The sequence below is a fragment of the Gorilla gorilla genome, chromosome 1 (genome assembly GCF_029281585.2).
Source record: "Gorilla gorilla gorilla isolate KB3781 chromosome 1, NHGRI_mGorGor1-v2.1_pri, whole genome shotgun sequence".
Lineage (NCBI taxonomy): Eukaryota > Metazoa > Chordata > Mammalia > Primates > Hominidae > Gorilla > Gorilla gorilla.
The window spans coordinates 231,009,328-231,036,904 of record NC_073224.2 but is presented as its reverse complement, the minus strand read 5'-3'; the positions used below and the strand labels follow the sequence as shown (position 1 = coordinate 231,036,904).

The 27,577-nt window shown below is 59.4% G+C and overlaps 1 protein-coding gene across 4 annotated transcripts; it reads left to right on the top strand.

Annotated features, from left to right (window-relative positions):
* The first annotated feature begins 345 nt into the window (after positions 1 to 345).
* TMEM201 (transmembrane protein 201) lies at positions 346 to 26,703 on the top strand. 4 transcript variants are annotated; one of them, XM_063702925.1, is made up of 13 exons: positions 364 to 623; positions 7,504 to 7,624; positions 8,471 to 8,665; positions 10,161 to 10,337; positions 12,817 to 13,166; positions 13,782 to 13,985; positions 19,163 to 19,395; positions 21,670 to 21,741; positions 22,336 to 22,635; positions 22,845 to 22,903; positions 23,051 to 23,172; positions 23,585 to 23,722; positions 24,815 to 26,703. In XM_063702925.1, exons 1-13 carry the CDS (start codon positions 511 to 513, stop codon positions 25,026 to 25,028), a joined length of 2,298 nt encoding a protein of 765 aa, XP_063558995.1. In that variant the 5' UTR covers positions 364 to 510; the 3' UTR covers positions 25,029 to 26,703. The 4 variants fall into 4 exon arrangements, with proteins under 4 accessions (XP_055239979.1, XP_004024661.4, XP_063558995.1 ...); XM_004024612.5 differs by lacking the exons at positions 22,845 to 22,903; positions 23,051 to 23,172 and having other exon boundaries at positions 350 to 623; XM_055384005.2 differs by lacking the exons at positions 23,051 to 23,172; positions 24,815 to 26,703 and having other exon boundaries at positions 23,585 to 23,719.
* Positions 26,704 to 27,577: the final 874 nt, after the last annotated feature.

The following is a 27,577-nucleotide window of genomic DNA, read 5'->3' as shown; positions in this document are numbered from 1 at the left end:
TGCTAAACAGCACTGGGCGCATAGGCTGGGTTTGACTAGACAGGATTAGCGAGGGGGAAAAAGACTAATTACAAGCAGTTGCGTACTCTGGAGATGCTCCCCTTAGCAGAAGCTCGGTGGACTGTCTGCAGCCAGATCTCCGGGCCTGGCGGCTGGCGCGGGAGGCAGAAGGCGGGGCTTTCCTACAGGGCTCCGTGCCCCGCCCTCCCCGCGCCGTCTTCCACCTCCGGCCGCGCGGAGGCGCTCCCGGGCCGGCGCTGTCGCTTCCGCCGCCGCCCCGCCCACCCGGGCTCACCCCTCGTCCCGATTGGCTGCGCGACGGGAGCGCGCCGAGTCAGGGGGCGTGCCCGCGCCCGCTACAAAGCGGCGAAGGTCACGGCGCGAGGAGGCGCGCGTCGCCGCCCCGCGTCCCGCCTGCGGCCCGCGCCCCCGGCGTCACCGCCTCCTGCCCGCCTGCCCGCCTGCTCGCCTGCCCGCCTACCCGCCTGCCGTCCTTCCACGCGGAGAGCCATGGAGGGAGTGAGCGCGCTGCTGGCCCGCTGCCCCACGGCCGGCCTGGCCGGCGGCCTGGGGGTCACGGCGTGCGCCGCGGCCGGCGTGTTGCTCTACCGGATCGCGCGGAGGTGAGTGCATGGTTCGGCCCCACGAGGCCCTCTGCGCCGCCCGCCAGGCCCGCCCCCGCGCCGCCCCGGCCCGCTGCCCCCCTCGGCCGGGACCCGGGCTGCCCGCGAGCGCGCGGAGACCCCCGGCTCGCGCCGCTGCCCCCTGAGACCGGGTTGAGACTGCAGTCGGGAAGCGGCTGCGGAGTCGAGTGGGGCGGCGGGGACTCCGGGAACGTGGGGTGCGGGCTAGAGCGCCGCGCGGGGGCCACAAACTTCCTCCGGGAGCCGCGGGGGGCTGGAGCCGGTGCGCACGGGCCGCCCCTGCCCTCAGCCCCGTGCTGGGCCCCGGTGCACGGCGATGCTGGCGATCGCGGCTGGCGCTTGCTGCTCGGCGTGTGACGTCCCGGGTGTTTTTCTACACGCCTCGCATCCGCGCGTTTCAGAGCCACAGCCCCTGCTTACGCTAGAGCAGCTGAGGGACAGGGAGGTTCAGTAACTTGGTGTTAATGAGAGGAATCATGGTTTGAGCCGATGGAATCTGCAGGGCAGACCCCGAGGCTGGGCTGCCTCCCAGAGGTGGGCAAGGCCTGAGATGCCTCCAAACAGTTCAAGACGGGCCGGGGCCACCCTCCTCCCTGCCCCGCTCACGGGCCATGCGGGCCCCCGGGTTCAGATCCGGCCTCTTTCATCGGCCTCCATCACCAGGCATAAAAGCTTAGTGGCCTCTTGCTTCAGCAGAGCCTCGCAGGTAGCTTACTGTTTCTCCACTTGATCCACCTTTCCAGAGGGCAGGGGGGAAATTGGGGTTGTGAGAACATCCTAGAAAGAGTGGATGGGTTTGCAGCTTCGGCAAGGGATGCAATGAGCTCACACTCTTAGGTAAAAGGGGAGAAGGGACTTGCCCACTCAGCAGCAAGTGGCAGAGCTGGGGTTTGAACCCTGATCGTCTGGCTGGTCTGTTTGTTCTTCCTTAACACATACCGGTGCTGCTTCTGTCCTCCAGGGGGGAAACGGGGAAAAAGAAGTACAGGTGGTTGAGTCACAGAGGCTTCCCAGAGGAGGAAGGCATGGGAGGGACATCAGCTGTGTCTGGAAGATGGGCCAGATGTGACTGAGGAGGGTAGCTGGGGATTGAGTGACCCCAGCCCAGGGGTCCCTGACAACCCAAGTCTCTCCATGTCGGTTTCTGCTGGATTTCTGGAAGCTGAGCATCTGCAGGACCAGCTTGTCCAAGCCGGTGGTTTTATACCCAGGGGACCGAGGTCCAGAGACCTCAGGTGATTTGCTCAGATTCCCAGAGCATGTTGCCAGCTGAGCTGGTCCAGCACCCCGTGTTCTTCCTGGACGAAGCCGCCTCTCAGATAACCCAGGATGGGGGGTGTTGCCTCAAGGATCAGAGCCTGGGGGAGGGGATAGTCTGCCAGCCACACAGCACCTCCGTTGTGTTTATTGAGGCTGGACTTGGACTGGGTGGCTCACTGTGCCACACACTGCAGCTGTCCTCAGGGATGCTGTCTCCCCTTTCTGCCCTGCTGGCCACAGCTCTCCATCTCCTGGAAACAGGAGTCTGGGGCCTTGGAGAGGTATTGGGCTAGCTGGTGCCAGGGGAACTAGGAGGGTGCCTGGAAGTCCTTTCTTTCACACCCCTGACGACACCAGCAGGTGACGGTGTGGCATTGAGACCCTTGCTGTTGATTGGGCTGAGAAGGGCCAGCCTTTCCCAGGATGCTTTAAGATGTCCTCATAGAGCACTGGGTTTCACCTGGAGGTCATAAATTGGCCACTGTCACGATTCAGAGGCCAGACCAACCTAGCAAGAGGTTGAGCCTTCCTCCGAGGAGGAGAGTGCTGTGACAGCGAGGAACCGAGCATTGACTCTGGCTGCAGTGTGGGTTTTGAATGACCCTCGGGAGGGCATGTAAGGAGAGCTGTTTTTGGAAGGCGACTTAGCTGGGTGGGTGTTTGCAGGCTCAGCACAGAGATGGACAGAGAGGAAGATGTAGAGGGAGTGGGCAGGTCAGCCCCATCTTGTGCTTTAGGACTGGCTGAGGCGCATGGGAAGGAGGCTGCTTCTCTGAAGGACTGAGTCCTCCCACAGCCTCAGTCAGGGCCCGCCCTGGCTTCCCCACGCATGGAGTCCTCTCACTTCCATGGTTGTTACTGATGGGAGCAGCTGATGGCTGTAAGCACAGCACACTGTCTCCTCATGAAACTGCCAGGGCGGGCTCTACTGTTCTCCCATTTTACAGATGAGGAAACCAAAGCTTGGGGAGGTTCGGCTACCTGCCCCACATCACCTGGCTGTTAAATGGCAGGGCCCTGCCTCGCACCAGAACTTCAGCTTGTCAGCCCAGCTTCAACCTCTGGGTGCTCACAGAGCCCCTTGGCTGCTTCTCTGCACCTATGGGAAGCCACCACGGTCAGCACAGTTGGGGGGCAGATGCCCCAGTTTCACTTCCCTGTGTCCAGGCCGTCGTGAAGGCTGTGGCTTCCTAGGCCTCCCTGTCCCCTGGACGCTGCTGCTCGGGTGCCTGTCCTCAGCCCTCTTCAAACGATGCCCAGGATCCGTGCTCTGCCAGCACATCCCTGCACACACCACCGCCCCGCCTCCGAGGCTTTGTTGGTGTTTACTGGGATTGTCTCCTTTCTAGTGTTTGGGGACAAAGAAGATGCAGCCTCCCAGAGGATATGCAGCAGAGCCTCATTCTGGAAGTCAGAGTCCCCTGTAACGGCCCTTCCCGTTTCCAGGCTCACCCCTCCCACTCACTCTCCTGCTGCTGCGCACTCTCCCTGAGCAACCGCCGCACCCTGGGCATACATTGGGTGGTCCCCTCCCTCTGCCGTCTGCCCTGCTGGTGAGCACAGCTGTGCTTCAGGGCGACCGCAGATGCCCCGCTTATTGGCCTCTGTCCTGTGGCATCTGTCACCAGCTGCCCTGGGAGGTCGTCGTTCTTGTCTTGCTCATGTTTGCATCTCTGCCAGCCTAGCGTGGTGCTTGCTTAACTGATGGGATGTTCCGCTCGCACCAGGAGCGACCCTAGAATGGTGGATTGGGGCATTTTCCATCCTGATGTTGGAGTTGCTACTGTGGATTCAAGTATGTTTTGCTTGGAGATGGGCTGGAGGCCCTGGCAGTGCTAAGTTCTGAGTTGCATTTTGATGCTGCTGTCGCTGAAGCCCAGGAGGCCTCTTCTCTGGTCCTTCTGGTTGAATGAGACACGGTGTTGCCCACTTAAGCGGGAAGTGCAGGTGAGGAGCTGCTTGGGAGGCTGGCCTCTGGCTCCCTGGCCCCTGAGGGAACCTGACTCTTACAGTCTTTCCAACCCCCCACTGGGGCCAGCACACAGTGTCCCAGGTCCCGAGCAATGTGCTAAGGCCCCTGTCTGAGGAGGTGATGATTTCCCAGGGCTGGGCAGAGACTCTGGGAGCTGGCCAGCCTGCTACAACCACTGAGCTCCCCAGGGCAGGGACCAAGCCCCATCCAGTGCCCCCTCTAGCAGGTGCCCCCTACCTGGTGCTTTCTTAGGCTGAGGACCCAGTGCTGGGCTCGCACCTAGAACAGAGCCCCTCCCACCTGCAGGGAATAGTGAGGCATCCTGCAGGAGCTTTGTTTCAATACATGTCCGTGCTCAGGGCTCTGGAGTGGTGTCATCATTAAGGACACGTGCCCGTCTTGTTTTCCCTCAGTGTGTATGTTGGGCTTGTGGACGGGGCAGGTACAGAGCATGCAGCTGCCCTAGCTTTTTCTTAGGGACCCATCTCCCTCCGGGCTTCCTCAGGCTTCCCAGGGGCTCGGCATCGAGCTAGCAGGAGCCGAGATAGTGGCCTCCAGGCCCTCGTGTCCACCCATCCAATGGGACCCATAGGGCCAGCTGCTGTCCCCCCGGAGCTGGAACCGTTGTGGGCAGGGGCAGCCCCTCCAGGCCCGAGCTCCTCTCTTGCTTGTGTTGCAGGGACATTCTGTCACGTTACCTCAAACCTTGTCCACCAACTGTGGTTTGTCCCAGAGTCAAGTTAAGGACAGAGGTTGTTGGCTTGCAGAAGAGAAGTGGGCTGAGGGGTTTATCAGGGAAACTTGGGGGCTTCTCCCAGAGCAAAAACAGGGTCCAGCCTAGGCTGGCTCAGAAGAGATTGGCCCAGATGCTGCCTCAACAGGCTGGGCAGAGGCAAGCATAGGCTAGGGGCCAGGACTTCCCCCACCTGCGTGGGGACCTCGTCCGAGCTGTGGACAGTGTTTCACATGCGGTCATGTGTCTGACGCCGCCGTGCTGGTGCCTGGGGGACCTGCAATTCATGCCCAGCTCCCCATCGACCCCTGGCCTACCTGCCTCTTGGGACCTTTCAGGCTCGCCCCCAAAGGCACTGTGGGAGAGGACCCCCTGCCAGGTAGGGCCCGCCTGGCCAAAGTGGGTGGCAGCTGCTCTGGCCACGAGAGAGCCCACCCCCAACTCTAGCAGGGATTACCCAGGGCTGAGAGTGACAGGAGTTAGAGCTGCTGGCCCCAGGGACAAGGGCTAATCCCTTGCCTCCCCCCTCTTCCAGGCCGCCTCATTCTAGATCAGTGGAGCCATTTCCCTAGCAACAGAGCAGGAGATTCAGAATGGAAACATGACTTCCTGGGGTGGGCGGGGCTTCATGGCAGGCGCCCTGGACAGAAGCCACAGCCCCTGCTCAGCTGTCATTGGTCCCCTAGGCAGGCTCAAGGGTTGACCTTCCTTTTCAAACAGGGTAAGAGAGCTGAGGGGCCCTCCGTGGGGATAGGAAGCCTGTCACCCAAAGGCAGTTGGATGCAGAGCCTTGTCTGGCTCAGGGCTCTGGGGTGGGGGGTCACACAAGCAGGTCATCACCCATCAGGACACGCCCCCGTGCACAGTTACAAAGAAGCCTGTACAACAGCTAGTAATTAGCACAGGGAAGTCCACGTGCTTAGTTGCCCGGGAGTGCTAGATGCGGGCACCGCAGCAGAGCAGGTCTCCACATGCCCCAGAGCGAGTCTCCTTCCCTGGCTGTTCATGTAGTCGGCGCCCAGTGGCGCTGTCCTAATGCCGAGCACTGAGCACCTCCCTGCATTCTCCTGTAGGATCCTCACAGTGGGCTCTCCTGGGGCAGGGACGCTCAGCAGCCCCCTTTGACAGGTGAGGGATGAGACTGCGGCCCTAGAAGGCAGAGCTGCTCTCCAAGGCCGTGCCTGTTGCCATACCGCCTGCCCAGCTGGCTGGCTCCATTTTGTCGCTGGTCTGCAGGCCTTGCCTGCTGTCTCCATGCTGTTGACAAGATGCAGCGGTTCTTGTCCTCTGTGAGGGCTTGGGCCTGTGCTGGGGCAGGGGGTGTGGGGTGAGAAGGTGTGGGCCGAGGCTGCTGGGGGAGATCCCAGCTGCCCCTGTGGGCCCTGGGCCTTCCCCGCAGGGCCTGGTCCCATCTCCCCTTCTCTCCCAAGCCTCCCCCGACTCCATGTAACTTGGCTTTTTTGCGTACATACTCTAGGCCAGTCACTGTTAAGTGCGTCCCACGAGCAGTCCCTTGTGAGGGAGGTGCTTTTGTCTCCAGCTGACAGGTGATCACACATCTCCCTTCATATGCCCCTGGTCAGGAGAAGGGGGTGGAGGGGAGGGCCGGGCAGCAGCAGTAGTGTCAGAAGCGGGAGCCCTGCTTCCCAGGGCCCAGCCTCCCCTTCAGGCCCCTGGCCAGCCCAATGGGTTAGCGACAGAGCTGGCTCTTTGCAGAGCACAGCACCTTTCTGTCTTGTGTCACTGCGTCCTTGCAGCATGCAGAAGCCGGGGGTGCTGTGGTTGCCCCCACTTCACAGATGTGGACACTGAGGCTGAGAGTACAGGAACTTCCCAGGGCTCCGTCCTCCTTTCTCTGAGTAGCGCCTCAGGATGAAAGGCTAGAGGGCCGTGCTCTCTGGTCCTGTGGACGGGGGGCCGTCTGTGCAGCGAGTGGCTGCCCACTCTGGCAGGGGCTCAAGCGGTGTCCTCGAGCTGGAGGTGGCCCCTGGGGGAGAGGTGGAGAGTCGGAGCAGCAAAGCCGGGGTCCCAGGGCTCCCACAGCTGCTGCCTGTCACCCACATTGTTCATGGATTTCCGGAACTGGGGGGGTTTTTTGGGCAGTGGTGGTCTCTCTGCCCACCCCTCCCCAGTCCCCCAGTGTCCCACAGCCAATGAGGTGGGTAGAGGGGAGCCCAGAGCATAGATCCCCCAGTGTCTGGGCTGGGATTATCCCGAGGCCCCACCTGTCACCACACTGTGTAGCCAGCGAGGGCCACTGTCCTCTCCACCAGAGAGGGTTGGCCCCAGGCTGGGCAGCTGTCACTTGCTCCCTCCCCTCAGCCTCCTTGGCTCTCACATCCTGGGACTGTCTCTCTCTCGAGCACAGGAGGCCCCATTCAATCTGGAAGCTGCCTGGGGCGCACCCTTTCTGCAGCCCAGGATCAAGGACCTCGTGGGGGAGGGGTGGTCCTAGAACCTGGTCCCAGTCAGCCCTGTGGTTTGGCCAGCCCTGGCCCCTGTTGTGCTCCATGTGTGAGCCCCAGGCCACCAGGAGCTGGTGGCCCTGGGTCCCCATGCGGCCACACTGGAGCCTAGGGATCTGGTGAGGCTCCAGCTGGCCTCCTCCCCTTGAAGACTGAGAAGCCCAGGTTGGCCGTGGCCTCCCTGTCTGGTCCTGGGTGGATGCAGCTGTACCTAGTCTGCGTTCCTCTCCTTCAGAGCCCTTGTTCCTCTCCTTCAGAGCCCTTGTTCCTCCTGCTGTTTTGGGGCCAGCATCTCCAGCTTTGCGTCCCCAGATCCCAGATCCCACTCCCAGCACCCTTTCCCTGGTGGCCCTGGGGCAGGGCATGGAGGTCCCTCTCCAGCAGGTGCTGGGGTCTTCCAGGCCAACCCGCTCTTTCCTTGGTCCACAGGATGAAGCCAACGCACACGATGGTCAACTGCTGGTTCTGCAACCAGGATACGCTGGTGCCCTATGGGAACCGCAACTGCTGGGACTGTCCCCACTGCGAGCAGTACAACGGCTTCCAGGAGGTGTGGGTCACAGGCAGGCGGACGGGTGGGCACGCGGGGGTGGGGATCTTGAGATTTGCACCCTTGAGACCACCCTGTGTCCCTGCCCTGCCCCGGGGCTCATGGACCCCACATCCTCATACCCTGTCCTCTCCAGGCCCTGAGCATGGTGTTTCGTGTACATTGTCTCACTCGATTCTCACCACTGCCCTGGCGCTGTCCCCTCACTTGAGGAGGAACCCGACGCACAGAGCCATGGCAGTTTGTCCAAGGTTACACCACTAAAAGTGGCAGATTTGGGGTTCACACCCAGGTCTTTCTGGCTCTGCATCTCATTCTCTGTACTATATCAGGGCTAGCAAACCTTTTCTGCAAAGGGCCAGATATTATTTTAAGCTTTGGAAGCCATTTGGTCTCTGTCACAACTGCTAACCCTGCTGAGCCACCATAGATAATACAAGAGTGAATTAGCCTGACTGTGTTCCAATAAAACTTGATTGCAGAAACGGGCAGCTCCTCCACGGGTCATAGTGTGCTGTCCCCTGGACTAGACCAGGGTTTGCAGACTGAGTTCCGAGAGGGTAGGGCTCTGAGGACAGATGCTGGCTAGAGGTGTGTGGGTGGGCGGCGGGCTGCAGGCCCTGCTCTGTGCTCAGGCTAGGTGGCTTCACTCGGCATCTGGGCCTTTGGGTTCCATGGAGGTGTCTTGAGAAAAGCAGCTGCTGTTGTGTGCAGAAGAAAAAAAAGAATGGAGATGTTTGAGATCTACCATCACTTGCCTGGAGCGGGGCGGGCCCCCAGGGACATCACCAAGCCTGAGCCAGCTGGGAAGGCCTGCCTGCCTCGAGTCCCACCTCTCTCCCGCAGAACGGCGACTACAACAAGCCGATCCCCGCCCAGTACTTGGAGCACCTGAACCACGTGGTGAGCAGCACGCCCAGCCTGCGTGACCCTTCGCAGCCGCAGCAGTGGGTGAGCAGCCAAGTCCTGCTGTGCAAGAGGTGCAACCACCACCAGACCACCAAGATCAAGCAGCTGGCCGCCTTCGCTCCCCGAGAGGAGGTGAGGCCGGGTTGGGAGGGCAGGGATCCTGGCTGGGGCCAGGGATGCTTAGAGCAGCCGGGGGACAGGCACGTGCAGGGTGTTGACTCTGGTCCTCTGGCCCCTGCTCTGCTAGACAGCGGCTTTTCTGTTCTGAGTGCCCAAAGGGGCCCCCTCATCCTTGCCACTGCCAGCACATTCCAGGATGTGTTAGTTCTTCTGACCCTGTTGGAGCTGAGCTGCTTCTCCCCGTGTCTTACGGTCACTGCTATCAGGGTTCCAAGCCTAGGAACACCGTGGAAAGCCCAGCACCTGCCAGTCCAGAGGAATTTGTCCCTGGGCAGAGGGAGGAAGGGACCTTGGGTTCCAGGTGGGGCCCTGTTGAACCCACTCTGTCCTGTTTCTCTGAATCAGCCTTGCCTGCTAGTGGCCCCGGCAGTCTGCTGTGGGGTTGGTGGAGGATGCCACTGGCTTCTGGGAGGAGGAGGAAGCTAGACATTGCTGAGAGGCTTGGCATTAAGGAGCTGGGCTGAGCTGGGAGCCTCACCTCGCCTGTGCCCTCCATGGAGTCCAAAAGCCTTGCTTACTGGCTGCTCCTTCTTGCCCTCGGCCAGCCCAGGGAGTCCTGTCACCTCAAGAGGCAGGTCCCAGCTGGGGCCCAGAGACACTGGCTTTCCTGGGGTCCAGCCTGGGAGAGAGGGAGAATAGAGGTGAACTCAGGCCAAGGCAGGGATGGGGAACCTGCGAGAAGGGGAAGGCAGGGGTGACTTGGCAGCCAGGCAGCTTTTCGGCATGCTTGGTCACAGCAAGGGATCACACTCCTGACCCTCCTGGCCCTGCAGGCCAAAACGTTTGCTTCCTCAGAAACAGGGAGGGAGAGTTGCAGTGCTGCACGTCTAAGGGCTGAGAAGGAGGGGACTTGTCTTCTGGGCTATTTCAGAAGCCGAAAGAAACCTTCACCTGCCACAAAGACAGGCCTGGCCAGGGGCTCTCTAGCGTTCAAGCGGAAGGGCAGGCACCACAGTCTGGGTTGTCCATCTGCCGCACTCCAGGCAGTGTCAGCCAGCAGCCACCTTCCCCCATGTTCACCCACCTTCTTGGAGCTCTGCATCTGGGGAGCAGACCCTGAGCTCCTGGCCTGCGGGTGTGTCCCTGGAGCAACAGAACCTTGTTAGTGTCCCCATCACTTGTGGGCCCTGCCCTGGATTGGCTCTAACTCCCAGTAGCCCACATGGCTCTACACAGTGGGCATTTGTCCTGTTGGGCAGAGGGGAAGCGTCCCCATCACTTGTGGGCCCTGCCCCGGATTGGCTCTAACTCCCAGTAGCCCACATGGCTCTACACAGTGGGCATTTGTCCTGTTGGGCAGAGGGGAAGCAGGTTAAGAGTGGGGTTGACTTGCTCGCGGTCATCCCCTAGTAAGTGGCAGGTCAGGATCTGATTCCACGTCTGACCTGTAAGATGGAGGCAGCTCAGCCACCCCTGCAGATGCCGAGCCTGTTCCCCCACCCCACAGGGCAGGTATGACGAGGAGGTCGAGGTGTACCGGCATCACCTGGAGCAGATGTACAAGCTGTGCCGGCCGTGCCAAGCGGCTGTGGAGTACTACATCAAGCACCAGAACCGCCAGCTGCGTGCCCTGTTGCTCAGCCACCAGTTCAAGCGCCGGGAGGCCGACCAGACCCACGCACAGGTGAGAGGCGGCGTCCACAGGGCGGGGGTGGGGGCATTGAGTTTGTTCAGGAAACCCTCCCAGGAGGCTGGGCACTAGTGACCAGAGGGTAGCTCTTCAGAGCTGAGCCCCTTTATTTTTATTTTATTTTATTTTATTTTTGAGATAAAGTTTTGCTGGGATTACAGGCACACGCCACCACGCCTGGCTAATTTTGTATTTTTGGTAGAAACGGGGTTTCTCCGTGTTGGTCAGGCTGGTCTCGAACTCCCGATCTCTGGTGATCCGCCTGCCTTGGCCTCCCAAAGTTCTGGGATTACAGATGTGAGACACTGCACCCGTCCTTTTTTTTTTTCAAACAGAGTCTTGCTCTGTCACCCAGGCTGGAGTGCAGTGGCACGATCTCGGCTCACTATAACCTTGCCTCCCACGTTCAAGCGATTCTCCCGTCTCAGCCTCCCGAGTAGCTGGGATTACAGGCACCCGCCATCATGCCCAGTTAATTTTTATATTTTTGTAGAGATGGGGTTTCACCATGTTGGCCAGACTTGTCTTGAACTCCTGACCTCAGGTGATCCTCCCACCTTGGCCTCCCAAAGTGCTGGGATTACAGGCATGAGCCACCATGCCCAGCCTTTTATTTATTTTTAAATTTTATTTTTTGAGACAGTTTCGCACTGTCGCCCAGGCTGGAGTGAAGTGGTGCAATCTCGGCTCACTGCAATCTCTTCCTCCCGGGTTCAAGCAATTCTCCTGCCTCAGCCTCCTGAGTAGCTGGGATTACAGGCACTCATCACCACAGCCGACTAATATTTATATTTTAGTAGAGACGAGGCTTCACCCTGTTGCTCAGGCTGGTCTTGAACTCTTGAACTCCTGACATCAAATGATCCACCCGCCTTGGCCTCCCAAAGTGCTGGGATTACAGGCGTGAGCCACCGCACCCAGCCTCCAAATAACTGTTTCCATCATTTTGTGAAGTTCTCACCAAAAATTCTTATTGTGAGGTTTTTTTGTTTGTTTTGTTTTGTTTTTTGAGACGGAGTCTCGCTCTGTCGCCCAGACTGGAGTTCAGTGGCACGATCTCGGCTCACTGCAAGCTCCGCCTCCCGGGTTCACGCCATTCTCCTGCCTCAGCCTCCCAAGTAGCTGGGACTACAGGCGCCTGGCTAATTTTTTGTATTTTTAGTAGAGACGGGTTTTCACCGTGGTCTCAATCTCCTGAGCTCATGATCCGCCCGCCTCAGCCTCCCCAAGTGCTGACATTACAGGCGTGAGCCACTGCGCCCGGCCCCTATTGTGATTTTAATTGGAGCTGACATAAATGGACAGATAACTGTGGCAAAAGTTAACCTTAAAAGTACAGTAGTAAGTTATTCAGACCAGGAACAAGGCAGACAGAATGAGAACCAAAGGCCCCAGGAGAGGGTCCACCTGGTGCCTTGCTGTGCAGACGTGTGGCAGGGCAGAGGTAGCACGGCTGTGTCCCAGCTGCAGACTGGAAACCACATATCAATCAGACCCAGGTCACATCTAGAGACACAAAGGGGTGGATAGGAGTTTCTTTGTAAGGGTAGATTTTACTACTTAGCCTCCTTGCTACCATACCAGATTTTTTAAACAACCAGAATATTCTATCAACTGAGTACTATGATAAAAATTAGTTTTAGCCAGATGGTCTTGGGCTCAAACCCTGGAGCCACTGCATACCAGGTGTGGGCTTTCTACGTGGCCCTGTGCAAGTTTCTCAGCTTCCCTGAGTGTGGTTTCCACAGCTGTAAATGGGTCCAGGGCTTAGGAGTGCGCCACCAAGGCTGCTAGGAGGACGAATGCAAGTGCCAGGAAAGTGCTGAGAAACAGGAGGGCCACCCCTAAAACCCATGCTCAGATACGCACATAATAAACGCGTGGTGATACCAGTCACTCTCCCGGGACACCCACCCTGGATGACATGAAGGGGCCTGGGGAGCAGGGTAGGGAGGTGGCCCCATGGGCATGTTGCTTCCCCAGCGTAAAGGAAAGGGCTCAACTTGGCTGGGCGCGGTGGCTCACACCTGTAATCCCAGCACTTTGGGAGGCCGAGGCTGGTGGATCACCTGTGGTCAGGAGTTCAAGACCAGCCTGGCCAACATGGTAAAACCCCATCTCTATAAAAAAAATACAAAATTAGCTGGGTGTGGTGGTGGGCGCCTGTAATCCCAGCTGCTGCGGAGACTGGGGCAGGAGAATCGCTTGAACCCAGGAGGAAGAGGTTGCAGTGAGCCAAAATAAGGTCACTACAATATGGAAAGTCTTCTTTAAAAGGAGAGGGTGGTAGAGCAGCACTCCTCCCCTCCCAGAAGTGAGGCGGGCCGGTGGAACTGAGTGGTGAGTTTTTGAACCAAGCCCAGGATGTGTGGGAACATGGGTCTGGCCAGAACTCCGCACAGACTGGCACCAGTGATGGCTGGGGGTGGCTCTGTGGCCGTCTCACTAACCTGCCTCTCTTCCTCCTTTGCAGAACTTCTCCTCCGCCGTGAAGTCCCCGGTCCAGGTCATCCTGCTCCGTGCCCTCGCCTTCCTGGCCTGCGCCTTCCTGCTGACCACCGCGCTGTATGGGGCCAGCGGACACTTCGCCCCAGGCACCACTGTGCCCCTGGCCCTGCCACCTGGTGGCAATGGCTCAGCCACACCTGACAATGGCACCGCCCCTGGGGCCGAGGGCTGGCGGCAGCTGCTGGGCCTACTCCCCGAGCACATGGCGGAGAAGCTGTGTGAGGCCTGGGCCTTTGGGCAGAGCCACCAGACGGGCGTCGTGGCACTGGGCCTGCTCACCTGCCTGCTGGCAATGCTGCTGGCTGGCCGCATCAGGTGTGCATGGGGCCAGGGCCAGGAGTTGGCGGGCAGGGGACTGTGTGCTGGATTACTGTCTAGGGCGGGGGCCAAGAGACCCCATTGGGTGCACAGCCCTAGGCTGAACTCCACCATGTCACTGGTACAAGGCTTGGTCCCAGGGGCTGGGAGTCGTAGGTGAGGTGAGGCTGCAGACGCTCTCTGAGCCAGCCCCGTGCACACCCGCTGTGAGCTGGGCTGGGTTGCCTCCTCTCTCCTCCTCAGGCTCTGTCAAATCAGGATGACGATAACCACCTGCCTCCTGGGTTGTGGGGGCTCACGTGGGGGGCTCTGGGGTTCCCTGAGTGGGAGCATGTCCTGTGAGTGCTATGTCCCCGTCGCCCCTGCTCACCGACTCAGAGGAATTTTCCTTAGCCCTGTTACAGGCTAGAACTTAACAGGCTGAGGAGAAACACTGACCCACCTGCTCAGAGCCAGGTAGCGTGTAAGTGTGAGGGGATTCCGAGCCCATGCTCTCCCCTGGCTCTGGACTCTTCTGAGCAGGGCCAGGTATAGACAGAGGAGGCAGGAAGGAAGGCGTGGACCCAGGAGGTCTTGTCCTCCCCTGGGGTGACCCCGCTGCTTCCCTTTCAGGCTCCGGAGGATCGATGCCTTCTGCACCTGCCTGTGGGCCCTGCTGCTGGGGCTGCACCTGGCTGAGCAGCACCTGCAGGCCGCCTCGCCTAGCTGGCTAGACACGCTCAAGTTCAGCACCACATCTTTGTGCTGCCTGGTTGGCTTCACGGCGGCTGTGGCCACAAGGAAGGCAACGGGCCCACGGAGGTTCCGGCCCCGAAGGTCAGAGAAGCAGCCATGACTGCGGGGGGAGGACACACGGATGCTCAGGCCCAGGCTTTGCCAGGTCCGAAGCGGGCCCCTCTCTGTCCTGCCTCTTTTCACCTGCTCACGCCCTCCCACCCCCACCCTACAGCCCCAGGTCCTGGCCCAGTCCCTCCACTGCCTCGAAGAGTCAGTCTGCCCCGCCTTTTCCTTTCGGGCACCACCAGCCATCCCCGAGTGCCCTGTAGCCACTCATCACTGCTGCCACCTGTCTGGCCAATGGCCCTTTCACTGGCCTGGTGACTGGAACGTGGGCAGCGCCCACACAGGCTCTGGCCCGTGGCTTCCTACTGGCAGCTCCAGGCACCCCCCTCTCACCACGCCGTTTGCTGGCTCTGACACTGTTGGGTGAGGGTCCTGGTCCTGCTGTCTTCCCTTCTGGCTCCTGCACAGGGGTGGTGACAGTGGCTGCAGGCTGGGCCCCTGGCGTGCCCTGACCGTGCAGCAGAGTGAGGCTGGGGCAGCAGAGAGCCCCAGCCTCACCCCTGAGGAGCACCTGTGGTCTGTCCCCTTGGTCCTGCTTATGGCTGGACCGGCCGTGCAGGAGGTGGTGGAGCCGTGAAGGAGGCCGAGCTGCAGCTCTGTCTGCTGCTTGGCCTCCTGCTCCAAGACCCTCCCGAGTCCCCGGAAATGGAGAGTGCAGTTCTTGGGCCCAGCCTGGCCTTCACCATGAGTTTGGGGAGCGAGACCCCGCCTGACACAGGCAGTAGGAGCCTGTGCTGACCTTGGGGAGTCTGAGCTTTTCCAAGGGTAAGGGGCCCAGGGTATGCAGGCCTTCAGTGACCTCAGGTCGTTGTCATCCTTTCCCTCCCTGACCTGTCACGAGCCTCTGCAGGTGCCTGCTCACCATGGCCCAGCGCCACTCTGTCCTCCGACTCAGGTGAGGGGGCAGCCCACAGACCTGCTCCTCAGTAGCAGGGCCTGGCCAGGCCCCTGCTGTTCTCAGCCTCAGTTTACCATCTATGAAATGAGGTGGACCCCTCTCCATAGCCCTTGGGTGCCAGCTCAGTGGGTGTGGGGATCACATGAGGTGGCTCATGAGGACACACTCTGGAAGTCGAGGGGCTGCCACGTGCAGAGGAAGTTCCCGGCCTGGGGGCTTTATCCAGGGGTCCCAGTCGAGAGTGGCCCGAGGCCGTCCCTCACCGGGCATGTTCCCTCTGGCTGCCCACTCCTTCGGGGCCCGCATGTCCTGCCACTCGCCACTCTGAGCACGAGTTCACCTTCCAGATGTGGCCAGGGTGTGCCAGCTCCTCTCTCCTGTGCGTTGGAACCCCGGGGGAGGCAAGAGCAGATCACAGGTGCATGAGGGTTACACCCATCACCTGGGTCTGCCGGGATGGGTTGGGGGGGCAGGTGCCAGGCCTCACTGCTGTGAATCTGCCACGCCTGGGGGTCCTAGAGGCTGCCCTACCCCAGTGATTGGGTAGCAGCTCACATCCCACCCAGCTTCACAAGTGAGGAACCCAGGTGCATCGGGAGACCCTCGGGGGCTTCTGTGGCCTCTGTGCCCGATGACCTGTGTGGCTTCAGACAAGGCCCCAGCGTTACTGGGCTCAGCTTGTTGTTCTGTGTGGAGCGTGAGGTGAGAAAACCCCTCTGAAAAGATGTGGTCGGGGCCACGCTTCCCACTGGTTCTGCAGTGAGGAGTTGGGGCGGGTGAGCCAAAGCGGCCCCCAGTGGTGTCTACCTGAGGGGCAGGGAACCACCTGCCTGTGCACTCACGCCACCCCCCAGCCCACAAAGAGCCCATCTGAGAGAAGGACGTGGTGGAGCCAGGACGGGAAAGCGTCCTGTCGGCTGGCCATGCTGTTGCTTGCGTCTCGAATCTTCGGTTCTCGAGGAAGTGTTGACAGTGTGATGCTAATTTCTGCTTTTCTTGGCATTGGGTAGAAGCAGGACATCTGTGTGTATGTGTGTATTTAAATTAGATTATTTATAATAACCAGAGCCAGCCCTCGCGCTGGCCAGGATCCTCCTGCCGAGCTGATGTCACTCCTGCCCTCTGCCGGGGTCCGGAAACGACATCTCAGGAGGTAGCTCTCAGCAGAGTGAGGATTCCTGCCTTTTGTAGAGTTTTGTGTGACTTTTTAAATTATTCATGTGTCCCTTAAAAGTTTCACTACGTGGAGAAAATTCCAGCACCTTCAAGTGTTGTGGCAACAGCTGAGAGAGTGCAGGCACCACTGTGTTGTGGTTTGTTGACCGGGAATGTGTCACCCCTGCCAGGGAACTCTTCTCCTTGCAGGGGACTTGGGATGGCCATCAGACCTTCTAGGGTCTGGCTGGGGTCATCCTAGGTGTGGGTGACCGTCCCTGAGACATAAGCGAGGTAGATTCAGCCATCCTCACCCTCAGACTTGAGGTCCCCACCCAGGCCAAGCAGGCCCCCCGTACCCCTTGCCTGGGAGCAAACCGCCAGGACGCAGCCTCCACGCCGCACCTGCCGCACCCCGCCCTGCCCAGGAAGGAACGCGTGACCTTTCTGTCTGTGACTGTTGCTGAGTCTCTGTCTCATGTCGTAGAATTGTGGATAATTGTCTAGTGACCCTCTCATCACTGTAACCATCGCACCTGGCCTAGATGTCGTGTTTTGGATGCTGTGTTTTCAATAAATGCCTCTGGGGCCCTGCTTTTACCCGCTGGCGTCAGGTGCCGCGTCTTTCTTCTTTTTTCTTTCTTTCAGAAGGGCTCTGTGCCAGGGCTGGGGTGGGCAGCTGTGTTTGGGGTACAGACACGTCCACAGGAGTCAGGTTTGGGAGCCAGTGACAATGACACCAGTTGGCTCGGGGCCCGGCTCGCCTCCTCGCCTTTGCTGGATCATATTTTTTCCGTCTCAATAAACTGCTGCTTAAAACGTGGTCTCTCTCCTTCCACTCCTGACGTGGGCTGGGATTGGGTCGGAGAAGACCAGACATCTCCCCTTGGTGTCAGATGAGCGTATCCGCTCCGGCACTCCCCAGAGCCAGCATCCAGGCCTGATCCTGGTCTCTTAGTCCCTCTCTGAGACGTGGTTTGAGGGCACAGGGCAGTCGTGGGGGTCTCTCGCCAAAGGAAATGTCAGCACCTTTGGAGTTCTCCAGGGTCCAACAGATTGGGCTCCTTTAGCTGGCGGAGGCTCGCTGGGGCCCCTGTACAGAGCCCAGCCCTCATGCCCAGCCCTGTGAGCGATTTACGAGGTCTTGCTCATTGAGTGATGTTCCCACATATCACAGTGAGGGAGTCAAACTGCGAAGGAACTCCCCACAGCACCATCTTCAGTGGCACCAAACTGGGAACAACAGCCCCTGTGCCAGGTGGCCAGGAGATTCAGCCTTTAAGCACTGAGGCAGCCCCGGGTGGTGTGAGCAGGAGCTGGGAAGAGTGGGGATGCCCTGGCAAGACCCAGCCACTCCTGCTGGAGCCCACCCTTTGGGGCCAGGAGCTGCGCGGCCCAGCTGACCACCTCATACCCACAGCCCACTAGGACCCTCCTTTCACGCGTCCCCCAACGGTACTCTCAGGTCACTGGGGGACCTGGTCACCCTTGGCTGACTCTTGGCTATGTCTGTGCTGCCGGGCAGGGTGGGCACAGGAAGCCCAGCGCAGAGCCCTGCCCCACAAACTCTCTCCCATGGAGGGTCATGCCCCAAGGTCCCAGCAACACCTTCACTGCCCCTGCCTAAAGGTGCCCTCAGGGTCATTCCCTGAAGTCGCTACGCTGTTCCGCCAAATGGAATCAGAATTCTAACATGACGACACAAAATCTCATCTTCTGTGTAGAGGTGGAGCCTTCCCTGGAGTCTTGGGGGCAAGCAGCGGGCACTGGGCCTGGGAATCACAGGTCAGCAGGCGGAACAAGGATGTGTCCAGTCCGGCTGACCGGGGCCTTCCCCAGGGTCCCCAGCTCAGCTCCTGCCTTGATGCCCACATTCGCCAAACATGGCCTCGCCTTTGGTTCTGAAGTCCAGGTGGTCTCCTGGCACCTTGGAAGGCATTAGAAAGGTTACATGATTCTCCGGGAAGTCAAGAGCTGGCCCCACACTTTCCTTGTAAAACTTTTTTAGAGGGAAAGTAGCTGGGAGGTTGGTGGCGCGCGGCTTGGCTAGCGATCCCCGAGCATGCAGTCGTGCTGGGCACAGGTCCCTTAAGCAGCCCCTGGCTCCTGCAGGGCGTGGGCCAGCCTGCCCGCTCAACAGCACGTTGTCCACTGGGCTCATTTGTCCCTTGGCACCGAGGTAAGGCTGGACCCCCGGAGCTCCGTCCAGACGGTGGACTAATGTATTAACTGCCTCTGTCCCTCTCTTCCCTCTGTAATTGGGTGCCTTAATCAGAAGCATGGTTGACGTTCTGGCGTGGGGCCATTAGGTCCTGTTGTGTGATTTGTACCATCTCGAGTTAAAGAGACACTGTCACCTTCCGTCTTTCGGGCAGCCTTGCGGTCGTGGATGGGTCTCTTCTAAGTTCGGTTTTGGCGTTATCCCGTGAGAGCCTCTTCCAGGGGGTTCCAAGGCCTGGCTGCTCCCCAGTTCTGCTCTACCAGGAACTTCAGAGGAGTTTCCAGAGTGCAAGGCCAGAGAGCAGGAGGCAACCTTCTAAGGGCAGAGCTGTGGGAGGACTTCCAGGAATCACACCTGGGAACAGAGGGTGCCCAGAGCCGTGCTGGGGCCTGACTTCCTATGATCCAGGCCCGTCTGGGAGATGAGCCGGGATGTCCCTGAGCCCGGCCGCTCTGTGGGAAGGCTCGGCACAGAACAAGAAGTGGCAAGGAGTCCAAGTCCATTAACCTTCATTGAGTGCCTGGCACGGGGCTGGGCATTTTTGCTTCAAGGCGAAAGGGTTGGCATGAGGTTGGCAAAGGCGACAGTGTCACTTTAATACCGAGACTCGTAGTGGAGATAGTTTGCTGTGAGCCGAGGGGGTAGGAGGGGGCATGCGGGGAGGGCCGGGTCTTGCTGGCACCTCCCAGCCACCCGCTCCTAATGGCGTGAATGTGGTCGGATTGCTTTTCTGCTTTAACTAACGCACGCCTCCTCTGGGACCCCAGCTGAGGCCCCCACCTTGCACTGTGGGAGAGGGGTGGGACCCACTGCAAGGCTGCCTCCGGGACCTCCCGCTGACCCTCTTCTTGTCCCGTGCCTGACGGGCCCTTGCAGGTTCTTCCCAGGAGACTCTGCCGGCCTTTTCCCCACCAGCCCCAGCTTGGCCATCCCTCACCCGAGTGTCGGAGGCTCTCCAGCGTCTCTGTTCATCCCCAGCCCGCCCAGCTTCCTGCCCCTCGCCAACCAGCAGCTCTTCCGGTCTCCTCGACGGACCTCACCCTCCTCATTGCCCGGCCGCCTCAGCCGGGCCCTCTCTCTGGGAACCATACCCTCTCTGACTCGAGCAGGTAAGGGGTGCCCAGGCATTGGCAGACAGTCAGGGCTGGGGGCAGCTGGGACAGAACTGTGGATGGGTACATAGTGTAGGGAGGGCCGGGAGTGGTTAGTGTTCCTGCTACAGAGACAGGCAGCACAGAGCTTTGAGCCTCAGTTCCCCCCAAAGAAATGGGGCTAGCTAGGAATAGGTGGCTCATGCCTTTAATCCCAGGACTTTAGGAGGCCAAGGTGGGAGGATGGCTTGAGGCTAGGAGTTCAAGACCAGCCTGGGCAACATAGGGAGACGCTGTCTCTACAAAAAAAGTTGTTTTAATTAACTGGGCATGGTGGTGTACACCTATAGTCCCAGCTATTTAGGCTGAGGTGGGAGGATCAGTTGAACCCAGGAGTTGGAAGCTGCAGTGAGCTATGATCACGCCACTGCATTCCACCATGGGCAACAGAGCAAGACCCTGTCTCAACAAAAATAAAAATAAAGTGCCCAGAATTGCCATATCATCTGGGAGCCCCAGCACGGCCCCTTAGTCCCAGCTCTGGTGACATGACCTTGGGTAAATGTGTGCACCGTGCTGTGCCCTAATCTTTTCCTCTAAAATTGCAACATGCCCCTCAGCAAAGGGGGCCACTCTAGTTATTCTAGGGGAGGAGATGCTGATAACAGCCAAGGCCCCTCTCCTCTCGTGCAGTTAGAGGGCAGGCCATTTTGCACACACACCAAGGTTTATATTAGGATGCTTTTGCTTTTCCCCTAAGCAGAGATACCCCCCTATTTTCAGGGCACCCCAGCTTGGTGGCACTTGAATGGAACTTGGGGTGGGAGGTGCCAGGAGCAGCCCTGCCCTGGGCCTGAGCACTCCGAGTAAACTCTGTGCGCACTGACCAAGGTGGCAGAGCTCAGGGACTTCTGTTTCAAGCCCCTTGGGAGGGGAGCGTGGCAATCCCAGAGCCAGTTCAGGCCTCCAAGGCAGGGGCTCCTGCCCACAGAGAAGAACAGGCAATCTCCCTGTTAAGGCTCAAGGCAGGGACACAGTAGCGACCTGTCTGAGGTGGCAGCAGAGGTCTTGGGGCGCAAGCTTGTCTTGGAGTGTCCGGTGACAGATGGGACCCCAGTCTCCATTGCCAGAGTGGGTCGGGGGGAGGAGCCCGGTCTCCATCGCCAGAGGGTGGGTCGGAGGCAGGAGTTCCTGCAGGGCTTTGGCTCATGTATTCAGAGACGCGCTGGACCGGGCTCAGGTGCTGTGGCCAGAATCCAGCTTGCTGTCTCCCTGTCTGTCCTCAGTCCGCTTCTCTGCCACACACCTCATCCCTGTGTCCTGCAGCCCATGCCCAGCAGGAAGACGGCCTCTCCCAGCATCCATAGAATGGATTCTAGAAGGACCCTGGTTGGCATGCTGGGTTCTTATGACCACCCTTATCCAGCCTATCCACTGGCCTGGTGAGGGGAGGGTTATCTGCATGCTGCAACAGACCCTTCAGAGCCCACAGGTGGCAACAGGACATGAGGCAGTCCCTGGGTCCCACATTCAGCTCTCAGCCAGCCACTTGGAATTGGGGCCCCTGCCCTTGGGGTGCATGCGCCTGATTTAGGAAAAGGCAGCGTGGTTGGTGATCCCTGGGATGGAGAGAACAGGCAGTTGGGGTCTGCAGTTAGTGGAGAAAGTGGGACTAGATGGCTGGAAAAGCAGGCCCTTCTGTGGGAAGAAGGGCATGGAACGAGGAGTGGACAATATGCCCGGTGCCGACTCTTCTCACCACCTGCTGTGAGCCTCAAGTTTCTTTTTTTTTTTATTGTGAGATGGAGTCGCCCAGGCTGTCGCCCAGGCTGGAGTGCAGTGGCGCCATCTCAGCTCCCTGCAACCTCCGCCTCCCAAGTTCAAGTGATTCTCCTGCCTCAGCCTCCTGGGTAGCTGGGACTACAGGCACCTGCCACCACGCCCAGCTAATTTTTTGTATTTTCAGTAGAGACGGGGTTTCACCATATTAGCCAGGATGGTCTCAATCTCCTGACCTCGTGATCTGATCTGCCTACCTCAGCCTCCCAAAGTGCTGGGATTACAGGCATGAGCCACTGCGCCCAGCCCGAGCCTCAGTTTCTTTATCTGCAAAAAGGGAACGTGCCCAGCACCCCTCAGACAGCAGTCCGAGGAATCCGTGAGCACCTGTGTTTCCATGAAACCACATTTGTAAAGAGCAAAGGCTGGATTGGGATTTCGGCAGAGCATTTGTGGGGGCCTCTGCACGTCATCCACAGGCCTGACGTGTCGCCCGCTTCTCTCTGTCTCCAGACTCCGGCTATCTGTTCAGCGGTAGCCGCCCACCATCTCAGGTGTCTCGATCTGGGGAGTTTCCTGTTTCAGGTGAGGAAGACAGAGAGCTAAGTGGGGGACGGGGCAGCATGAAGCCCGGGCGTTCCAGAGCACGGTGGTTTGTGTGAGCTTTGGGGTCAGACAGACCCCAAGTGTGTGTTCACATCTCAGCCCTGGGCAAGTGACCTACACACCTGTGCCTCAGTTTCCTCTTGCGTGAAATGGGAATGACAGTCTCTAGGATCAGATGGTACCATGCTGCTCTGCCATCCTCAGTGGCAGTCACGGCTGGAGCTGGTGCACCAGGTGCCAGCTGGCAGCAAGGCCTCGGGTGAGCTGGCCTTGTACCTCCAGGGTTTGCTGCTATCTGGCCTTGCTCTCAGCTGATGGTGCCCGGGGCTTTGGATGGAAATCAAGGGCAGAAGGCCATGGCTGAGGCTCCGGGATCTCTCCTCTCCCTCAGGTGCCTGGTAGAGGGCACCTCTCCTCCTTCAGCTTTGCAGCAGGACTTCCCCCTGTCCCCAGTCTCTGCACCTTTCCTGTCTTCCCGGGTTAATAGAAGAAAGCCCCCAGAAATGAAATAGCGCGTCGTAGCGTTGCAGTGACAGGAGCCCACGTTCACATCATCTTCCTCCCTCCCTCCAGATTACTTCTCTCTTCTGTCGGGGAGCTGCCCTTCCTCCCCACTCCCTTCCCCAGCGCCTTCCGTGGCCGGCTCGGTGGCCTCCAGCTCCGGCTCACTGCGCCACCGCAGGCCCCTCATCAGCCCTGCCCGGCTCAACCTGAAGGGACAGAAGCTGCTGCTGTTCCCGTCACCCGCTGGAGAGGCCCCCACCACGCCCAGCAGCTCCGATGGGCACTCGCCTCACAACGGCAGCCTCTTCACCATGGAGCCGCCCCAAGTTCCCCGGAAGCCGCCCCTGCAGGATGTGAAGCACGCCCTGGGTACGGCCTTCTGACCACCCCAAGGGGCCGTGGGAGGGCCTCTGCTGCCAAGAGGCCTGGCTGTGCGGTGGCGGGGGGGCTCATCCTTGCTCTGACTCCGGTGTGCGCCTTCCCACCCTGGAGCTCTAGGCACCCCATTCCGGCTCTGGTGACTTGAACCCTCTGGGACATTGACCTCTAATGGCTGATTTCAGTTTCTCCTTTTGCAGTTGACCTTCAGGGTCCTCTGTTTCTTGGAACTGATCGAAAACACATCACGCATTGCCAGGTGCGTGTGGCCACAGATAGTTTCACTCAGATGGTGCTGTATGCAAAGCATTTAAAATGTTTACAGTTAGCCCCCAGCCTTTAAAACCTACAACTTTCAACTTTCACATGAATTTGTAGATTTCCTTTTTTTTTTTTTTTTTTCGAGATGGAGTCTCACTCTGTCGCCCAGGCTGGAGTGCAGTGGCGTGATCTTGGCTCACTGCAACCTCCTCCTCCAGGGTTCAAGAGATTGTCCTGCTTCAGCCTCCTGAGTAGCTGGGACTACAGGTGCGCGCCACCATGCCTGGCTAATTTTTATATTTTTAGTAGAGACAGGATATCACCATGTTTCCCAGGCTGGTCTTGAACTCCTGATCTCAAGTAACCCACCCATCTTGGCTTCCCAAAGTGCTGGGATCACAGGCGTGGGCCACTGTGCCCGGCCTCGAATGTTTAGATTTCCCACATCTCTTTCGATGTCAGAGATCTGGTCACCTTGGGCCTGAATACTGGCAGATAAGAGGTGGCAGGACAGTTGAGCAAGGACCTGGCCCCCCACTGTCCAGGGTGGATGAGTGGCTTGGGACAGGCTGGCTCACCACTTCTGACAACTGTCCTTAGAGTGGAAGTACAGCTGCCCCACGTCTGTCCCTGGAGGGAGCCGTGAGCGCCGCTGAGAAGCACACCCTTCTCTCTGCAGACCTGAGATCCAAGCTGGAAAGAGGCAGCGCCTGCAGCAACCGCTCCATCAAGAAAGAGGACGACTCTTCCCAGTCGTCTACCTGTGTGGTGGACACCACCACCAGGGGCTGCTCGGAGGAGGCCGCCACCTGGAGAGGTCTGTACCCTGAGGTGCGGGAGGGGAGGGGTGTGGGCACACATCCGAAGCCACCATCTCCCCCTGGGGGGTCCAGAGCGCTGACAGAATCTTCCAGGACATTGCAGTCCCTGAGTGGCCGACAAGTAACCCACCCGGCGCCTCTGAATCCAGGGTCAGGGACTCGGTAGACGGCACTCCCCCCCTCGGGATTTGGGCCCCGATCTGCACTATTCCAGTAGCTTCTGGCCCCAGGCAGCTATTTAAATTAACTGAATTAAAATTAAATAAAGTTCGAAATGTAGTTCTTGAGCTGCACTAGCCACATTTCAAGTGCTCAGTAGGCACCTGTGGCCCATGGCTGCCATTTAGGACACATACCGAAGGCTGCCATCGTGGCCGGAAGTGCCCAGAGAGCCTGGGTGCGCCGGGACCACATCACGCTGGGGCTGCAGCCTGCACCGGGTGCCGAGCTGCCTGGCTCAGATCCCAGGTTCTCTGCTCACTAACCCTGGGGCTCAGGGGCAAGAGACCAGATCTGTGGTACACATCATCACTCCCTGGGTGGGGAGGAGGGGGTGTGTGTTGAGGGAGATGGACAGATCAGCAAGCAGGGCTTTTCCTGGGCAGGTCATTTTGCACTGACTCTCAAAGCCAGTGCTGCCCCAGGCTGGAGGGTGGCCCAGCAGCTTGGAGGCCTTGGTGAGAACGCAGGCTGCGGCATGCGGCAGGTGGACCTGGGTTGGCTGCTTATTCCCTTGGAGGCCTGGACGGGGTGCTCCTGTTCCCAGCCCCCGTGACCTCATCTGTAAAGTGGCCATTGTGGTCACTGCCTCATCACCCAGGCCCCAGCTCATGACAGCCCAGCCCATGGCCTTCCTGGCGGCTCAGGGTTAGGAAAAGCTGTGCCTTCAGGGAGGCAGGGAGTGGGGGTCTTTCCTGCTAGGGAAGCCTTTGGCCAAGAGAAGAATTGGGGGTGAGCCTCACCAGTCTCGGAGAGTACCCTGGGCAGAGCCTTGAGCTCCCCACAAACTGCATGCTCTAGGGGGCTGCTCAGCTGCACAGCGACCCCACCCACCCAAACAATGTTCTGACCAGGTCTCTGCTTTTCAGGTCGTTTCGGCCCTTCCCTGGTCCGGGGCCTCCTGGCCGTGAGCTTGGCCGCCAACGCCCTGTTCACCTCGGTGTTTCTGTACCAGAGCCTGCGCTGACCCACCATTGGAGCCCCTCGGAGGGGAGCAACCCGGTGCCTGCTGCTTCACCACTGCCGGCCTCAGGACCCTCCCTGGAGGGGCTGCCACCTCTGCCCTCATCTCCAGGGCCTTGACCTCACTGGACTGTGACTGTCCTCAGGACACCTGCCCCTCCTCACCTAACAGACTGCAGGGCTGAGCGTGTGTCTGAGGTCACACTCTCTGCCCGCCCACCTCCTTGGCTGACATCAGTTGTGTTTGGTGCTGACACTCTGATCCCGAAGCCAGGGAGCCCCAAGGGGCTGCATGACCCTGGGGTGCCCCACATGGTTCAGCCCTGCCTGGCAGGGACACCAGTACTACTGTAACTGCAGCAGGAGCTGCCTGGCCTGCCTTCCGGCCCCACGCCCACAGGCATAGTCACATCTTTGTACTGTACTCCCCTGTCTCACCTGGGGCAACCTCAGAGCCCCACTAAGCTGAAGGCCCCCTGGGGGAGGGGGAAGCATGGTCCTTATCATCTGCCCTGTCTTGCCCCTTCCTGTGGAGTGGGCAGAAGGGCTCCCGGGATCCTCAGAGCTCCCAGGTCTGAGCAGCCAAAGGCCCAGCTGGGCCTCCAGGACCAGCGCGAGCCCCTGCCCCACCGTCCCCTGCCACATGTGCCCCACTTTGTGACCTCTGTTCACCTTCCTGGAAGCAGCCCCATTACCCTGAGAATGCGGAGAGCCCTGGCCCGCCTCGCCCTGTGTTTCCAGGCCTGCACGTCTGGTCCTTCAGCTGCACATGGAACTGCAGGGCAGGCTGGCGGGGGGCCTTCAGATCTCAGATGAGACTGCACCCCTTCACCCACCCTACTGGGCACCTGCCTCCCTTCAGCCCCTGAGAACTCCATCTCCCCCTAGTTCTCCTGCCCAGGAGCCCCTGAGAACCCCATCTTCCCCTGGTTCTCTTGCCCACTCCCCTGCTGGGGCTCCTTCCTGGCACTGAGGGGCGCTCCCAATGCTGTGAGGCAGTGGGGAGGGACCGTGCACCCGTGGCTATCAGAGCCCCTCCGCTGTCCCACCCTGGGCCTGGGACACGGGCCTGGGGCAGTGTGTGTCTGCTGGTCATGTGCTGGTGCCAGCTGGGGAGGAATCAGCTGTCTCGGTGGATTCTGAGACTCACTGTGGGGCGGGAAGAAGGGTCTTCACTCTGCCATTCAGGGATAAAGTTTAATTTTATTTTTCTACACATTTTGCCAGGTCAGGCATTTTGCTAGTAAGCAGGATGCCCCCAACTTTCCCTGCCATGGAGGATTCTTTTTTTTAAGCTTTGGGTGCTTTTTTAATACCTTTTTTTTAATGTGGGGAAGGAGCTTGCTCTGACGTCACCCTCCTCTCCCCTGACTCCTGTCCTGAGAGCTGTGGATGCCGCCTCCTGCCCTGCCTACCCCTGAAACGTGGGGAATGGGGGCCCCAGGACAGCATCAGGACTTTTGAGTCCAGCTGCCAGCAATGGTTCCAACTCGGAGGCAGCGCCTCTTGGTCCCCATTTCTGTATAGCAGGCGTGTGTGTGTGTGTCGAGGTTTTTTATTTTTTGCTTAATCAAACTCCATTCCCAAATGCACTTCATCTCTGGCTCTGAGGGCGCTCCCTCCTCTCAGCCGGGTAGCCTGGCCTCTCCTGCCCAGACCTGCGGTCCCAGCATCCCCCAGAGCCAGGGAACAGGCCCAGCGGGAGGGGGTTTTATGTTTTGTTTCAAACAGAAAACACACCTTATTTTTCTTTACAAAAGCAAAAAAGGAAACCAAAAAAGATACAGCCTTTGAATGATGCCTGCTGGCTGTCTGTATTCGTTTGCTTGGGCAGCTCGGGCCTTCCAGGTAGGGCAGGGTCCCTGCTAAGGGGGCTCTCATCCACTTTCTCTTTCCTCTTCAATGGGGGGTTCTGGAGTGGGGGGCTCGGGTTGGGGTGGCCACAGTGTGACCAGACAGTGTCCCTGGAGGGGCTTAGGGATTTGGACAGGAGACTCGCTGCCTGGCTGAGCCTGGGCCGGAAGGACACCCCAGAGTTTGCTGTGCAGAGAAGGGTGTCCAGGCAGGAAATGCTCAGCTCAGCTCTTCAGAAAAGCCTGAGCCCACCAGCCATCCCTGACCGTCCTTGCCCCTGGCTGCAGGGACCACGGTCAGGTTGTGAAAAAGACCTTGTCTTCCTCAGAGAGGGCGTAGAGCTGCTGCACAGCTCCATGCTGAGGCGGCGGGGATGGGGAATGGCCGGGGTGTCACAGCACAAGCTCTGGGGTCACCTTTCTGGTGACTGGGATCTGCATTTCTGTTGGCTTCAGTTTGACACGGGAGTAACAGGACGGCCATCCGGGGCTGATATGGGGACCCTTAAGCCACAGCACAACGCAGAGGGAGCTCTACCAAGGTGGGCTGTCATTCTGGCCCAGTGCCCAGCGGGCAGGAGGACCACAGCCAGTGAGCAGGGGGACCGGCTCCCAGGGGCCGGCAGGACCAACCTGAACCAGACCCTGAGGGCAGATGAGGGTGCAGGGCTGGGTCGGCTCCCCATCAGGAGCTGCCTGCAGCGGGAGCCACAAACGCCTCTGAGCTCACTGACCTCGGGTCTTCAAGATGTTGGGAACGTCATGTTTAAACCTGAGGCTCAGACATCCAGCAGCCCATTCAGCTCCTACCCCGGC

Bases quoted from the DNA above. Each gene is read 5' to 3' on its own strand.
- TMEM201 (XM_063702925.1), top strand. From the start codon at position 511: ATGGAGGGAGTGAGCGCGCTGCTGGCCCGCTGCCCCACGGCCGGCCTG. The intron at 19,396-21,669 runs GTAAGGGGTGCC...CTCTGTCTCCAG, and splicing joins ACCCTCTCTGACTCGAGCAG to ACTCCGGCTATCTGTTCAGC. The intron at 23,723-24,814 runs GTCTGTACCCTG...TCTGCTTTTCAG, and splicing joins GGAGGCCGCCACCTGGAGAG to GTCGTTTCGGCCCTTCCCTG.